The 17,111-nt window shown below is 39.7% G+C and overlaps 1 protein-coding gene across 1 annotated transcript; it reads right to left on the reverse strand.

Moving 5' to 3' along the window:
- Positions 1–4,956: 4,956 nt before the first annotated feature.
- LOC148032034 (uncharacterized) lies at positions 4,957–16,674 on the reverse strand. The gene is made up of 4 exons (XM_087683874.1): positions 16,351–16,674; positions 16,188–16,267; positions 16,035–16,098; positions 4,957–4,965 (listed from the first exon to the last, which is right to left on the reverse strand). Exons 1-4 carry the CDS (start codon positions 16,672–16,674, stop codon positions 4,957–4,959), a joined length of 477 nt encoding a protein of 158 aa, XP_087540000.1.
- Between the last annotated feature and the right edge of the window lie 437 nt (positions 16,675–17,111).

The following is a 17,111-nucleotide window of genomic DNA, read 5'->3' on the forward strand; positions in this document are numbered from 1 at the left end:
AGAAATGATAAAATATAGTCTAGAAATTGCAATTTTAGACACTAGTTAGTAAAAATGAAGGAATGTGAGTGTTATTAATGATGAAATATTTATCAAAAGATATAGGGATTTCAGTGTCTAAGATGACAATTTTTACACATAACTAGTGGAAATTAAGTAAATCAATAAAATATCAAGTATGAAATATCAAAATATAGTTAGAGTATGTTATGGAAAGCACATAAATGAACTTTGATCTAGATTAATGGAATAATGATTAAAGAGATGTCTAATTGTTTGTGTGAAAAATGGCATTTTCAACATTTTTAAAATGAAATTAGTGAATATTAAGATAAAGGGAATGAATCTAGAGCTAAAATTTGTGTGTGAGTTCTATGAGTCACGATAAGTCTTTCTTGTGAAGGGTTTTGATTAACAAAGCATTGAATAGTAGTATTATAAATGTGTTCTAACTTTTGTAAAATAATTTAGAAAATTAATAACTCAAAATGGGGATTGAATTTCAAAAAGCTTTAAAAAATAAGCTGTGGATTATTTGTGGGTTAGAGTTTGTGGATGAAACTTCATGATGTTTAGAATTTATCTAAAAGAAGTTTATTTCTTAAATGGGTTTTCAAATTGAAATAGTAATTAGTGGTTATTAGGCATTAAATTGGAACATTAATGAAAGTTAAAGTTGAAGTAAGGTTTTTATATCACAATCCATCTTCAATTTGAATGATGAAATAATTGGAATTAGGATACTAGTAGCTTCAGTTCAAATTGGAGAGCTAGTTAGTAAGACTTAGGATCTTTTAATTGACATATGTGGAAATACTAAACTTGGAGCACATGTAGTAACGGTACCATTTATATGGCTAATTTAGGGCTCATAAGACTTTATTAGTTCACCCTTCATCCTTAATTAATACAATGACCTTACATATAGTCATTTTTCCTACGTATGTGGGGGAACTTTTAGGGGACTATCAGCTTTCATTTTTACTACTTCGGAGAGATCTTGGAAACAATAGCAATGATATCCTACTATTCATTGAATTTTTGTATACTTTACAATGGAACGACCTAAACAATCGATTTAGCTTCTTAACTATGAGAGCACTACAAGTCATACAATTAAAAGCACAAGAGTGGATCCATCAATACTTGCTGCTATATTGGTCAATCTCATAATTAAAGTTAAGGCTAGATAATTTTGCATGCTATATTGCAATAATAAAAATATATTCATATTTTACATTGAATAAAAAGTAAAATAGCTAGATAGGATGTAGTGTTCATTATGGTTATTCAATGTCGAGATGAAACAAAGCTTCAAATTAACCACCACCACTACACTTTTGGCAATATTCTTTCATGCCTCTCTTGTACTAGTTGATTGATATTCAGATACCATTGAAGTGATTTTTGAAACCAAGTCAACCTCATGGAAAGCACTTTGAAATCCTTTATTGATCCTCTCCTTAGAAGCATCAACAAAACACACTCATACACCTTAGTCTAGCTAGGTAGTGAAGAATCATTGTCAGTAATCTTGCACTTTAGGTTCTTCTATTGAGGTGCTTCCTTTGTCTTTATTGGGTGTGGGTCTTTGTGTTTGTGGGTGGCTTGTGTTCTTGTGTTCATGAAGTTGGAAATCATTGTCACTAATGTTGCACTTTAGTTTCTTCTATTGAGGTACTTCCTTTGTCTTTATCTTGTATTTGGGTGTGGGTCTTTGTGTTTGTGGGTGGCTTGCGTTCTTGTGTTTGTGAAGCTGGAATTCATGCCTTGCCTTAGTGTGAGAGCTTTCAACACGCACACACGCACGCACGCACGCGTGCACGCACGCACGCACACAGGCACGCACACACACACACACACACACACACACACACACACACACACACACACACACACACACACACACACACACACACACACACACACACACACACACACACACACACACACACACACACACACACACACACACACACACACACACACACACACACACACACACACACACACACATGCAAAATACATATGGATAGAGGCCATTTAGGAAGGGTTACGCAACATACCCATGTTAAATAAACATCTTCTCCAATGCATACCTACATTAAAGTAGAAAGTTTTTCACAAGATTAACTCACAACATCTTAAGAAGGCTTCACAACATGAATTTGCATGATTGCTAATACAACTTGAGCTACCTATAATAGAAAGTGTAAATAGCATAGAGTGGTTGTTGGAATCTTAAGGGTAATGGTACATTTCATAGAGTCTAGAGCATACTCACATATATTGCCAACTAGACATTTGAAATTATGTGTGCCCTTGACATAGTTGAGTTTTAGGACTTTCATAAAAATCAAAGCTAAAGACCCTTTAGTTGTATATCATGTTGATGACCTATTATGTCAAGGGGATTAATTATCAATATGTAAGTCTTTTTAATGGCCATGATGAGAGGTGAATGGTAGGACATTGGACAACACTCTTGTTGATTCAAGTACTCAACCCTACCAGTGATCACTATCTCTCACCTAGTAGGCTCATGCTCTACCTCCAAAAAGACCAAGGTTCTCTTTATCTCTCTATCCAAAGAAAGCACGGATGATTCAAGTTGCAATAGAGCTATTTAATTATCTTCTCACATTGTAGTTTGAAGCTTGAAAGTATAGGTATGATCATGATTTGAGTTGGTTCACTCACTATGCAAGATGAAGAGAACATTGATGGAAGTTTTCAATGTTTTTCTGAGAAGTTAGTGGTGTTAGCATACACATCGGTATATTTTTCTAAGAAGTTAGTGTTGTTAGAATACACAACAATATGTGTCTAGAAACAAGCACTAGTATGATTGCATATACTTACACATACCAACATATATACTAACGATTATTCCAACACAATTAAAATTTTTCTTAATGTAAATTCCAACATATATAAAAGCGCAACGGACTTACATTCAAGCTTGACGAACCTATGTAAGGTGACTCCATGTGGTGGAACCACAAGTCAATCCAAGGTATACATTGAGGTGTCAGGTGTAACTATAGCTTTGAAAAAGTTAGTAAGGGTACATTGTCATGGCTCCCAAAGATACACCTCTCAAGATTGTAAGAGTTGATCTCTATGTCATGACAATTCCAAAAGGAAGAGTCCAAGGCACCATTGACTTGGGAAGTGTTCCAAACATCATATGGAAGTCCTACTATGTCAAGGAGATTACTTATCACTATGTAACTCTATCACATGGGTTCAACAAAAGGGATTTTTGAATCCCCTATTTATGCACATGTTGTTGGCCTCAATGAGAGGTCAATGGTGGGACATGGGACAACACTTCTATTGATTCAAGTACTCAACTCTACCAATGATCAACTATCTCTCACTTAATTGGCTCATGGTCTTGCTACCATGGACTAAGCAATGGTTCCACCACATGGAGTCCCCTTAGATAGGACCATTGAGCTTGAAGGTAATTCCATCAAGTTCTTAGTTGTAGCTCTAAAATTTTTAGTAAGGGTGCATTATCATGGCTCCCCAAGATACCTCCTTAGGGCTATAACAAGTAATCTCTATGTTGTTACAACTGCAAAAGGAAGAGTTCGAGGCACCATTTACTTGGGAAATGTTCCAAATTTGGCAGTGAAAGCACTCTCTAATCTCATAGTACATCAAAAACCTACATGTATGATGCTCTCTAGTCTTTGGCTCAAGCTAGTAAAATTAGTATATTTGGTCCTCTTGGGGAAGCAACATTTTATCGTGACCACTCTATATCCATAAACTAATGTGGCATGTGCTAAGCTTACCAATGGTACATTGCACACCCTATAGTGCTATTGGCCTAGATGGCCATATAGTGATCAATATGTCATAGGTTGCTTCCTGTCAGCTATGTGTGTTGGCATAAGCAACTTGTCAATCTTGTACCTAGTCATCTTGGTAGTGTGTATATCCTTGTCCATCATTTTTATTCTATGTGCATGTGAAACACACACATAGCTATCTTGGAGAAATTTTATCAAATAGTATTATGTAGATTCTTGAAGACGTGCCAAAGCAAAATTTTGCTACCTTACTCTACGACCATACATATCACAACTACCCTCGACAAGCCTAAGGAAAAGGGCTTTGGGGATAAGTTTATTGAAGGTCTTTTATGTATTTTTGATTTCCCTAAGTGCATTCATCTACTACCTAACCACCCTTATCATAGACTTTTGAGCCCTCTCTTTTGCAGAGTTGGCCAATGCATGGGAAAATGCCCCTTGTTTGCCCTTTTCAAAGTTTCCAACTCTCTAGGAATTGCCCTCAAAAGTCAAAATACTAGAGATTGGAATCTCTGTGCTCGTCTCGTAGGTTCCCTTGGTGTCTTTAGCACCTAGCCTTGAATTGCATCTTGTGAGTGTTGAGTGTCTCCTAGTTTCTTTGGTGTCTCTCGCTCCTAGCCTTCCTTAGGACTTTTCCCTTGGCTAGCATGTTCTTAATTGATAGGTGCCCCATCTCCCATTTTTTGTTAGGTTTCTTCCATCTTATCAAGGCTTTCATTCTTAGCATTAACCAGTGGTTGATTTCTCTATTCTTGATTTTCCCTCTGGTTTTGTGAGCCCTACGCTTTCATATCAACTTGCCCCTATGGAAAATTATGTGTAGTGTGTTTGATTCTTGCCATTCACTCTATACCATGTGTCTACAATAGTGCAATTTCGACACTTGACATGTTAACTATTGAAATCTTGAAAAATAAATGCACTATAGAACCCAGACCCTACAATGTACAAGGGTAGCATTATATAGTCTAGGAATGTGTACCTACATGCAGTAGCATCTGGGTGGGTAGAAAGAAACACAATATATTAAAACAAGGTTTTTAGTATTTATGTGATATTTGCATGATCTCTATACATGAAAGGAAATTGAGGTGATCTTCAAGGTGAGACAATGAATATTATTTGCCACTCATGGTCTCTACAAAAGATAACAAAAAATTCCAACTTAAACATTCTATACAAAGGAAAATGTAATCAAATCCTCTATTGAGAGCATCTTATGAATTCTAATCGATCTAGTTCCTCTCATCTAAGTTTTCCATCCATATATAGCTTGGATGTGCTAAAATATCCAATATAGGTTAGGCTACCATGGTCCTCTATGATCAAGAGTGACGGTCTTTAATCTCCATAGTAGTTGCTTCCTCCACATGTTGAGCACATGTCCCCTTACCCAGAAGAAGGCCCATCACAATGAGCTTCATACTAATACTTTCTCTCATTTTCTAGCTCCATAATCCCTAAGAATGCCAATGCATGACCTAGAGAGGGTCTAGTAAGAATTTATGTACCACAATGGTTGAAAAAACTTACTTTGCTACTACCACCTTCCCTACTAGAGAGAGAGAGTTATCATCACTACTACAAAGGTCCTAAAATTCTCCTCATCTCCATCTAGGTAAATATTTGTGTCATCTAAAAATTCTACGTTTGAAAGCTCCTCAAAATCTAGGATAGGAAGTCTGATGCCTCAAATACTTGTAGCTCTATCCCACACAACGAGCGCATGGCTTTGTAACATATGAGAAAAGAAGAGGTGCAAACTAAACTCTAAATGTTGAATCTAGCACATCACCCTTTCAATAGTCTGATCTGAAAGCATGCATGGAGGCATTTCCATAATGGCCAAATGCCTTGTCATGCATAGTAGGGTCCCTCACTAAGAAATTCCTCGATGAGCTGCTTCATTTGGCTAATGCATGACCTAAACAAGGCCTAGTAAGAAGTTATTGTAAGACATAGTAGCTAACAAAATCAAATTTGCTACTATCACCCTCCTTGCTAGACATAGTCTTAATGTTTTCCAATACAATAGCTTATGGATTGTGTTGAGTAGTAGGGGTGCCAACTACTACTCTAAAGAAATATTATGCTTACATGACAGCCTAAGTATCTCATTGAAGTGCCCTAAAGGACCCAAGTGAAATCCTCATGTGGCTTGCAATCTAGTTACTAAGTGTCACAAACCCAAAATCCATAGGATTTGTGCCAATTAATAAAAGCTTCTAAACCTCTATAAAATATCTCCATCATAGCTACAAAGGTCCTAAAATTCTCATCATCCCCATCTAGGTAAATAGCTACATCATTGACAAATTCTACATCCAACAACTCCTCAAACTCTAGGATGGGAAGTTTGATGCCTTGGATACTTGTAGCACAAAAAGGAGCTCATGGCCTTTCCAACAAATAAGAAAGGAAGAGGGGCAAGGTGACATCCTCATCTCAGTGACCTCTAAATGGTGAATCTAGCTCATCACAACATAACAAGATCTGGACTTCACGATACACATAAAGACATTCTTGCAATGGTGAAATGCAATGTAACATGCGGTAGAGTTTGACTCCAAAATGTGGGAATGGCAAGGGATGAAGTTCATCTTTTCTACACGCACGAAATTGAACTGAAAATGCATCAATGCTTGCCTCAAACATTGGATGACACAACCATTAGACATAGAGGATGGTAGAAATGTGATAACAATGAGTTGAATAAAATATATATGTTGATCTCACACACATGTAAATCCACGTCATGCCAAGGACACATGTCCATGGATGTAAGAATTATGGAGCGAAATTTGCCACATGTCATCATTTTGTGTTACCGTGTGTGCACATATCCAAAATTCATGGCCAAATGTTTGCCATGTGGCAAGCATGCCATGTTTTTTGAGATACCATTTAACTTATGACTTTATGCTCACATGGTACATGCTATATATTCACACCATCTTGGGTCAAATTGCAAGTATAGCATCTTTAGAGTGCAAGGTTGATTGAATCCAAAGAAGGTCAAGGAGCACACTTTAGAGGTACCTCACTTCCCTACTTTGTTAATGCAATGAACTTTGCCACATGTCATCATTTTGTGTTACCGTGTGTGCACATATCCAAAATTCATGGCCAAATGTTTGCCATGTGGCAAGCATGCCATGTTTTTTGAGATACCATTTAACTTATGACTTTATGCTCACATGGTACATGCTATATATTCACACCATCTTGGGTCAAATTGCAAGTATAGCATCTTTAGAGTGCAAGGTTGATTGAATCCAAAGAAGGTCAAGGAGCACACTTTAGAGGTACCTCACTTCCCTACTTTGTTAATGCAATGAACTTTGCCACATGTCATCATTTTGTGTTACCGTGTGTGCACATATCCAAAATTCATGGCCAACTGTTTGCCATGTGGCAAGCATGCCATGTTTTTCGAGATACCATTTGACTTATGACTTTCTGCTCACATGGTACATGCTATATATTCACACCATCTTGGGTCAAATTACAAGTATAGCATCTTTAGAGCGCAAGGTTGATTGAACCGAAAGAAGGTCAAGGAGCACACTTTAGAGGTACCTCACTTCCCTACTTTGTTAATGCAATGAACTTTGCCACATGTCATCATTTTGTGTTACCGTGTGTGCACATATCCAAAATTCATGGCCAACTGTTTGCCATGTGGCAAGCATGCCATGTTTTTCGAGATACCATTTGACTTATGACTTTCTGCTCACATGGTACATGCTATATATTCACACCATCTTGGGTCAAATTACAAGTATAGCATCTTTAGAGTGCAAGGTTGATTGAACCGAAAGAAGGTCAAGGAGCACACTTTAGAGGTACCTCACTTCCCTACTTTGTTAATGCAATGAACTTTAAAATGTTTCCTTGGCTTTCATTTAGTTGGATGCTACCGCTTAGAATGTACAACACACAAGGAGACATTTTGAGAGTGTCAAAATGGCTATTTGCACCCCATAGGGTCCAGGCTAGGTACTTTAGGTTTTGTTTTCTTAGAAATAAACTAAAGCGTGTTCTTTGGACAAGCACCCTATTTCCAGTAAGATTGAGGATGGTGTTGTACATAGTGAGCTGTTTATAGTAGGTTTCTGAAGGGGATAATCCTTACCTATAACGAAGGTTAAGGATGGCCTTCTCAAGGGGGCACCCTTACCTACTAGGAAGGTGTTCATAGTATAGATGTTTGTAGATGACAATATCAACATAGTAGGATCTAAGTAAATAACCTTGAACACCTTAATGGAGGTTATGAGGACTTCTCAATATAGTTGCAATCCATGATCATTGCCATCAAGTTAAAGGTTTTATGCCTTCCCTTAGAGGTCCTCCCCACTTGGCATTTTGGGGAAGATATTCAAAGGTCCTTCACACTATGTTTGTCCTACATTCAAAGGTGGATGACCACAATCATAACCTTGGCCTTGGCATACCATGCATTGTAATAATTCCCTCTCTAGGAGTACAATGCGCATGGTGTTAAGCATCTAATAAAAGATCATAGACTCCATTAAATTCCAAATCATTTTTGTATTATTTCTTTGATATCATCTAGCTCATAATGATATACTACAGGCAATGTTGAGACCTTCATTTTCCTAGATAATACATCACCCACAACATTCTTTTTGCCTTCCACAGAAGTTCTCTAAAATTGAAGCATGGAAAAGAAAATTTTTCATTGCATATGCTTATCAAAATCTTAGTCAAAGAAATAAAATATCAAAGAGTTTCATTATCTTTGTGCACAAAAAGTATTATCCTTTGCAATAGTGTTTTCATGTGGAAAGAGCATGATTTACAACAAGTAGCTCTTTCTCATTAACTTACAAAATTCTCTTTGCACCCTACTATGAAAATTTACCTTTTTACAACGCAACTTGGATAATGGTTGATTCAGTTTTTAGAGCTTATATCCATGGAGCTTTAATGGTAGGTTGGCCTAAAGGTTCCTATGCCACAATGGTATGCAATGATAGGTTGGTCTTAAATAGGTGGTACTAGACTATAAGTTGTTTTGTGACCATTGGGCATTGCAATAGCATTGCAATCCATAACATTGCAATCCATGATCATTTCAAACAAGATAAAGGTTTTGTGCCTTCATTTATAAGACTTTCCCTTTTGGCATATAGGGAAAAGATTCAAAATGCTTTAAGTTGAGAATATTTTTGCCCTACATAGTTACCCATTGGGCTTGCATCTATCTTTCTTAGAGGCTTGATTGGCTCATGCAAGGTTGAAAAAGAAGTTGAATGCCTAGAGAGGTCAATGTATGGGGCTTGAAGGAACCTCATAGTGATGAGAAATAACTCTTAAAAACTATGTTTGTCCTACATACAAAGGTGCATGACCACAATCATAACTTTGGTCGTTACAAATCATGCATCATAAGAATTTCCTCTTTGGGAGTAAAATCCTCATGGTATTGAAAATATAATAGAAATTTATAAACTCCATTAAATTCCAAATGCTCTATATATTGTCTTCCATGTCATCTAGCTCATAATGATATCCTATAGGCACTACTAAGACCTTTAGTTTCCTAGACAGTACATCGACCACAACATTCTTTTTACCTTCCACATCTAATATCTTAAATTGGAACATGGATTAGAAAAATTTTCCCATTGCATATGTTTCTCAGGAATTTAGTCTAAGTAAGAAAATATCTTAGAGTTTTGATGATCTTTTTGCACAAAAAGATTAGGCCTTGCAAGTAGTGTTTTTAACACTACAAGGAAACAAAGCAATAGCGACGCCAATTAGCGATGCATAATAGCAGCATCGATGCTAATAGCGACACAAATAGTGACGTCCCACAAAGAAAAAAAAGGGTCCAAAACCCGAGCGCGTTTCATTTCGTGCATTCGTAAATGTTTTCAAGAGGGAGAGCGAGAGCAACCGTTTTGCATAAAGGGTGAGAGAGGGAGAGGAAGAAGGCGTGTCACTGCCGTTGCCGCCACCATCTCCACCGTCGTTCACGAAGGAGAGGAGGAGCTGCCAAACCCTCCTGCAAATCTTTATGGTGAGTCCATTCTCTCTCTCTCTTTTACTTGTTTAGGGTTTAATTTGTGTATCTTGAGAGAGGGAGAGGAAATGAGAGAAAAAGAGAGGGAGAGGGAGAGGGAGGGGGAGAAAAGGGAGAGGGAGAGGGAGGGAGAGAAAGAGAAAGAGAAAGAGAGGGAGAGGGAGGGGGAGGAAATGAAAGAGGGGGAGGGAGGGGGAGTGCATTCTCTCTCTCTTTTACTTTTTTTAATATAATTTGTGTATATTGAGAGAGGGAGAGGAAATGAGAGAGAAAGAGAGGGATAGGGAGAGGGAGAGGGAGAGGGAGGAAATGGGAGAGGGAGGGGGAGGGAGGGAGAGTGCATTCTCTATCTCTTTTATTATTTTTTGTATAATTTGTGTATATTAAGAGAGGGAGAGGAAATGAGAGAGAGGGAGAGGGAGAGGGATAAAGAGAGGGAAAGAGAGGGAGAGGGAGGAAATGGGAGAGGGAGGGGGAGGAAATGAGAGAGGGAGAGGGAGGGAGGGAGAGAGAGAGAGGGGGAGGGAGAGGAAATGAGAGAGGGAGAGGGAGACATTAAACATAGTAGGGAAATGAGAGAGGGAGAGGGAGAGAGATGAGAGAGGGAGAGGGAGGGAGAGAGAGAGAGAAAGAGAGGGAGAGGGAAAGGGGGAGGAAATGGGAAAGGAAGAGGGAGAGGGAGGGAGAGAGAAAGAGAGGGGGAGCGAGAGGGAGAGGGAGGGAGAGGAAATGAGAGAGGGAGAGGGAGAGAGAGAGGGAGGGAGACATTAAACATAATAGGAAAATGAGAGAGGGAGATGAGAGAGGGAGAGGGAGATGAGAGAGGGAGAGGGAGAGGGAGAGAGAGAGGGAGGGAGCCATTAAACATAATAGGAATATGAGAGAGGGAAATGAGAGAGGGAGAGGGAGGGAGAAGAAATGAGAGAAGGAGAGAAAGAGAGCAAAAGGAAATGAGAGAGGGAGAGGAGAGAGAAAAAGAGAGAGAAGATGTTAAACATAATAGGAAAATAGAGAAAGAGGGTGTGGGTGAGGGTGAGGGAGGGGGAGGAAATGAGAGAGGGAGAGGAAGAGAGAAAAGGAAATGAGACAGGGAGAGGAGAGAGAAAAAGAAATGAGAGAGAGAGAAAAAGAGAGAAAAATCATTAAACCTAATGGGGAAAGAGAGAAAGAGAGGGTTAGGGTGAGGGAGGGAGAGGAAATGAGAGAGGGAGAGAAAGAGAGAGAAAAGGAAATGAGAGAGCGAGAGGAGAGAGAAAAAGAGAAAAAAATTCATTAAACCTAATAGAGAAAGAGAGAAAGAGAGGGTGAGGGTGAGAGAGGGAGAGAAAGAGAGAAAGGGAAATGAGAGAGGGATAGGAGAGAGAAAAAGAAATGTAGAGAGGAGATAGAAAAAGAGAGAAAAATCATTAAACCTAATAGGGAAAGAGAGAGAGGGTCAAGGTGAGGGAGGGAGAGAAAATGAGAGAGGGAAAGAAAGAGAGAAAAGGAAATGAGAGAGGGAGAGGAGAGAGAAAAAATGAGAGAGGGAGAGGAGAGAGAAAAAGAGAAAAAAATCATTAGACCTAATAGAGAAAGAGAGGGTGAGGTTGAGGGAGGGAAAGGAAATGAGAGAGGGAGAGAAAGAGAGAAAGGGAAATGAGAGAGGGATTGGAGAGAGAAAAATAAATGAGAGAGGAAGAGGAGAGAGAAAAAGAGAGAAAAATCAGTAAACCTAATAGGGAACGAGAGAAAAAGAGGGTCAGGGTCAGGGAGGGAGAGGAAATGAGAGAGGAAATGTTTTTCATACAACGAAGGTAATTAGCCTATCAGTATGAGAAACATTCATTGTTCGTAACGTAATCCCAAAAATAACTTTGGATATTCCATAAAAATCAATCTCTTCTTAAAAAGACAAATACAGAAAACTAAAACAACATCATTCATATGCTTTACAAAACTAAAACAACATCACCACAAGATCTCTTAGGAAACTCATCTTCAACTATTAATTTTAATTAATGAATATAATATAAAATCACTTGCAAGGAATGACACTATTTTACATTAACCCTCTTTCTTCTGTAGAATAGTCTTAGAAACAAATTTATGCTCTAACAAGCATATATTTGAGTATAATAACTATTTTAAGGTTTATTCCATGAGTAGTGGTAGTATATATGCAACCATCAAGCTAGAGATCATGCTTTGGTATCTGTGGAGATCCCAATCTCATGCCCTCATAGAGATTGTAGTGTGCAATAGTGTGGAGAGAAGATGGGTGAGTTGTAAATGGTAAATGATAATTCTATTGATGATGGAGAGAAGATGAGGTGAATCGCCAATCCTATTCTTAGTGAGTGCAACCTACCCATAGTCATGGTCATCGTCGTCATCATCATGGTCATGGTCGTGGTCATGGTTGTGGTCGTGGTCGTTGTTAACCCCAACACGAAGAAAGCAAAAGGAGGTGGAAAAGACGCAGGGCAAAGGCGGAAAAAGGTAGCCCGACTGAAGAAAGAAAAGGAGAAAAGGCCAAAAGCGCAAGGGCAACCTTAAAAGTCCAAGGCAAAGGCAAAAGGGGAAAGGCGCATTTTAAAATAAAAAGGCGCACCCTAAAATCTTGTAAAAGAGCGTCGGGCTCTCACCCCTGCAATTTGTAAATGTAGACAGGCGGTGGACAGGAAGCTAGGAAGATAGAAGGACAATGGGAAAAAGGGCCTAGGCTATGGCCGGCCATGTAAAAAGGGGAAAAGGGGATGACCGCCCAAAAGGGATTTAGGGTTTTGTATATAAAGTTGAAAAGTGAATGAGAAGCTCATTCTTGTGTGTTGCCAGAAGTAGCTCTCCTCTTCTTCTTCTTCTTCTTCTTGTTCTTGCTTGCTTGGGAGCTTGTGCTTGAGAGGGAGTGTGAGAGTGTGAGGGAGTGAGTGTGTGAGGGTGAGGGACCGAGGAGGAGAAGCTCTCCATCTTCTCCTCTCTTCTTCTCTTCTCTTCTCTTCTCTTGTCTTGCTCGCGGCAATGGAGCTTGGAGCGTGGAGCTTGAGGATGGAGCTTGTTTGAAGCTTGCACTTGGATCGTGGAGCTACCGGAGTGTGCGGGAGAGGAGGTAACTTGAACGGCACAGAGGTAAGCTCACTACACCCGTAGGTATGGATGGCGCGTCGGTTATGTGAGAGGTAGCCATTAGTGCTTGGCTTGGAATGCTTGAAACAATAAGCGGTCCGTGGGTCTTGGCGGTTGAGTGAAAGCTCCCACATTTTGGTTCCATTGCCGGGACCAACGGACTTAAGCCTTGAGCGCTTGCACGCTTCGAATCGAGCATTGGAGTAGGGTTTTCCTCGGACCGGTGCTTGAGGTAGATAGGGGAAGCAAGGGGGTTGAAGAGGGTATTCGATCTCCTTGGCAAGTAGGTTTTTTGCTTTCTTGAGATTTATGTTGTGGAATGAAGTAGTATAGGTATTTAGTTTGTGATTTGGATGCATTTAGGATAGGAAAAAACAAAGAAAAAAAAACAAGCAAACAGTAGGGTTCTCTATTGCTATATAACAGGCTAAAACAAGGAAACAAGGGACCAGATGCAAGTTTCCGGGTGAGACAGGGACATGGAACTAGATGTAAGGTTCTGCAGTGCTGGGAAAGGACCTTAAGAGGCTTGGGAGGCCAGGACAAACCTCAGTTCCTTGGTTTGCCTTGTGTAAGAGAAAGAGAGAGAGAACTTCTGGTTCACAAGACGAGGAAGCGCTACCCCGATTTCTAGGCGCCGGTGATTCGTGCTACTCCAGGTGAGTCTGGTGTTTTCCAACAAGTGCTCTAATCAGATCTAGAAAGTCTGTGGTGATTGTGTGCAGCAGACAATGAGGAGGGGTCAAACGCGCGGGAATAGCGCCTACCGCCACCGACGCAGTCAGACCAACTCGCAGTGGTCCGATTCCCAGAATCGGACCACCCGAGTTCTGAAGTAGGACCGTCCGACTGAGAGTGAGTCGGACCAGTCTGGTGGAGCTAAAGGCACATCACAGATCCATCACTAGGCTGAAACTTAGAGCAAGTAGTTCGAAATTTGGCTATAAACGGTCCTCCAAATTGAACCCTAGTGTAGTAATGGCTCTACACGAGCATGGATTCTCACTTGCAAAAGAGCAACCAAAAGCCCATACCCAGAGAGAGAGAAACAGAGACCCTAGAACCTCAATGGGCCAATCTAGCACTACAACACAATGCCGCCATACACGCGTCCATTACACGCGAAAAGTTACGGGCGCGTGTATGGTCGTTTATACTTACAGCAATATTGGGCGCGTGTATACATGCATGTAACAGCGCGTGTATAATTGCATGTGAGGGCGCGTGTATTTGCGCGTTAAGTCTGTCATAATACACGCTCTGTTACACGCGACACAGAGCCTAACTACAGAAATCCATTTCTTTTCAAAACAGAAAACCATTAAGTTTTAAAAATGTCATTGTGCATTGCAGTGTTTACAAACCATTACAAAATCCCACTACATGCACTTACAACAACGTAATATATTGAAAAATATATCTTCATATGGTTATTGAAAGACAAAGTATACAATAGAAATGTCATGAATTTGGAACAATATAGTGATGGATTGGTTAGGGTTCGATCTCATCTTCAATAAGATCCATCCTTGCCAAACGATCAACATCAATATCCATTTGATCAATTTGTAAGGCTACGATTAAATTTATTCTACTATCGCTATTTTGCCCATTGATAATGGTACCGATGCCTTGATCATTCTCATCATCATCACCATCATCCTCAATGGAAGGGTCATCCTCATGATCATGAGAAATGGCACGCTCATCCTCATTATCATGATCATCTACATTGGCATGTTCGACATCATCTTCTTTGCGGCTTGCCACATCCTCCATATGCTCCATATCAGTGAATGTATTATACATTACTTTGGAACGTGGTGCAATAGGGATGACATACCACCATTTACTGTCATGCACCATTGGCAGATAGATAACCTGCTCAAATACACATAATTCATTAATTAATTAGCATATCAAAAGTCAAGGGGTGCGCGAGCTTAGATATATATGTACATGAAACACATTTGTAAAAAAATGCATACCTGCTCACATTGTTGTGGCAATACGAGCCTATCTTTCTTTGTTTGCCAAAACTTTGTAGAGTCAATAGTTACATAGCCACTTGCATGGCGTTTTATCGTTGTGTTAGGCCCTTTTTCCACCACGTTCATTTGCCATTTGACATCCAAAACATACACAAAGAAGCGGCGAAAGTCAAGTCTGTATATGTCTTGGATTGTGCCACAATAATCATCCATTTTTCCATTGGCTCCCTCAAAGCTACTAATGACACCGCAATCTTGTGTATTCCTCTTTTCATCTATTCTTTGTGTTCGAAAATGCTTGCCTTCACACCATATAGCATTGAACATAGTGCACTGGACCAAAATATAAGCAATATCTATGTAAGCAATTAATGTGAATAAATATGAAAAGCCAATCACTTACAAAGAATGCAAATTTACATTTGTTCTATGTACCTTTAACATGCATCCTCGTGCATACTCCCATTCTTCCGCCGTGATATGCAGCCCCTCATCTCTCTCTGCTCTCTCCATTTCCTCATGCAACCAATCAACATGAATATCATTCGGAAGTGTTGCTAGATGCTTAGGGTACGCCTTACGAGAGCCATGTTGCCTCCGAAAGAGAGCTCTGTCTGCTTGCCTTTTTGTCTTTGCATCCTCGTATCTTGTAACCCATCTGCTCATCACATCACTATTAAGGATGCAAGTGAAATTAAGATCATCAATCAATGTTCTCTCAATTACTTTGCTCTGTCCTTTTCCTTGAGGCACAATAGACGTCATCCTCAAGTCCTCTTCATTGCTCCATAGTCGCGGCAAAGAGCTATCCACCTGATCAAGAAATTCTGATATATATACAAGAGACTCTTGTATCAACCAACCCTCAGTCATGCTTCCTTCGGGCCTTGCACTTTGCCTCACAAAGTCTTTTAAGGTCTTCATGAAGCGCTCTAGGAAGAACATCCAACGGGCATGCACAGTGCCACATAAAGCAATTTCATCCACTAAATGCACAATGAGATGTAGTTGACTTGTGAGAATGGTTCGCGGAAAAGTCTCCTCTACCATACAAACCACCTCCACTGCCATAACACGCGCATCATCCAATGTGGCTGGATCAATTGCTTTGGAACTAACATATCTGAAAAATAAATGCACAGTACGTTATACCTCATACACATTCATTTTGCAAGGTATAATGAAGGGTGATCTTACATGGGATTTACATACCTCACAAGCTCGCCCATCTTATAAATACATCTTTTCAAACTCCTGTCTGCACAATGGTCGATGCTAGTAGGTAGTATGAACTGCGCACATAAGAGCACATGTATATTTGGGTTAGGGCATTACAAAATTTAATTTCAACCTACAATAATTGGAAAACACTTACTTGGAGCATCTTGTGCCAATCGTGGGACTTCAACCCATGTAGTTGCTCAACCCCTCTTTTCTTAGTGGTTGTAAACGCTCCCTTCAACGATCTCATGCATCCAGTGGGAGTACGCAAAGTGGTGATGGCTTGCTTTACCTGCTTCTCCTCCTTCTTTGATATAATCCAGGGAGCAGGCGGAAGAAAAACGTGCCCACCCTCCTCTCGTGGCCAAGCTTGACGCATACGTCCTGCGACCTGCAAGTCCTCCCGTACGCTAACATTGTCTCTTTTACCAATAACATGTTCCCAAATACTAGATCCCACATTCTTGAAGATGTGCATGGGATCAAGAAGATGGTTGATCTTGAGATGGGTCCAATATGGTAGCCGGAAAAAAATGGAGTACCTACACAAGGGATTGCAGACTGTCATCTTTATTCCAACTTTAGAGACTACACAAAACAAGATTGAAAACAATGGAGATGTACCTGTTCATGCCATCTGGAGGAAGAACATTTGAAGACTCCCAAATACGCTTCCAATCTTTTGCACGAAGTGTCTGTGGATGAATGTTCCTCTTACTAGGAGCATATTTAGGGTGATCTGATGGGAGAAATCGATGATGATTATCGAATATGGTCTTACACAAACCATCAGCATACTCATGTACCAATGAAGGGCCACATATAGGACATGCATGTTTACCCGATGTCCTCAAACCTGTTAAAATAAAAAAAAAGTTAGAATAATAAAGTCAATAGTTATAATTGATATAGCTA

This window comes from Lygodium microphyllum, chromosome 8 (assembly GCF_053477565.2).
Source record: "Lygodium microphyllum isolate KBCC chromosome 8, Lygodium_microphyllum_v1.1.10, whole genome shotgun sequence".
NCBI lineage: Eukaryota > Viridiplantae > Streptophyta > Polypodiopsida > Schizaeales > Lygodiaceae > Lygodium > Lygodium microphyllum.

Bases quoted from the DNA above. Each gene is read 5' to 3' on its own strand.
- LOC148032034 (XM_087683874.1), bottom strand. From the start codon at position 16,674: ATGCACATCTTCAAGAATGTGGGATCTAGTATTTGGGAACATGTTATT. The intron at 16,268-16,350 runs GTAAGTGTTTTC...TTATGTGCGCAG, and splicing joins ATTGGCACAAGATGCTCCAA to TTCATACTACCTACTAGCAT. The intron at 16,099-16,187 runs GTATGTAAATCC...TTTATTTTTCAG, and splicing joins AAGATGGGCGAGCTTGTGAG to ATATGTTAGTTCCAAAGCAA.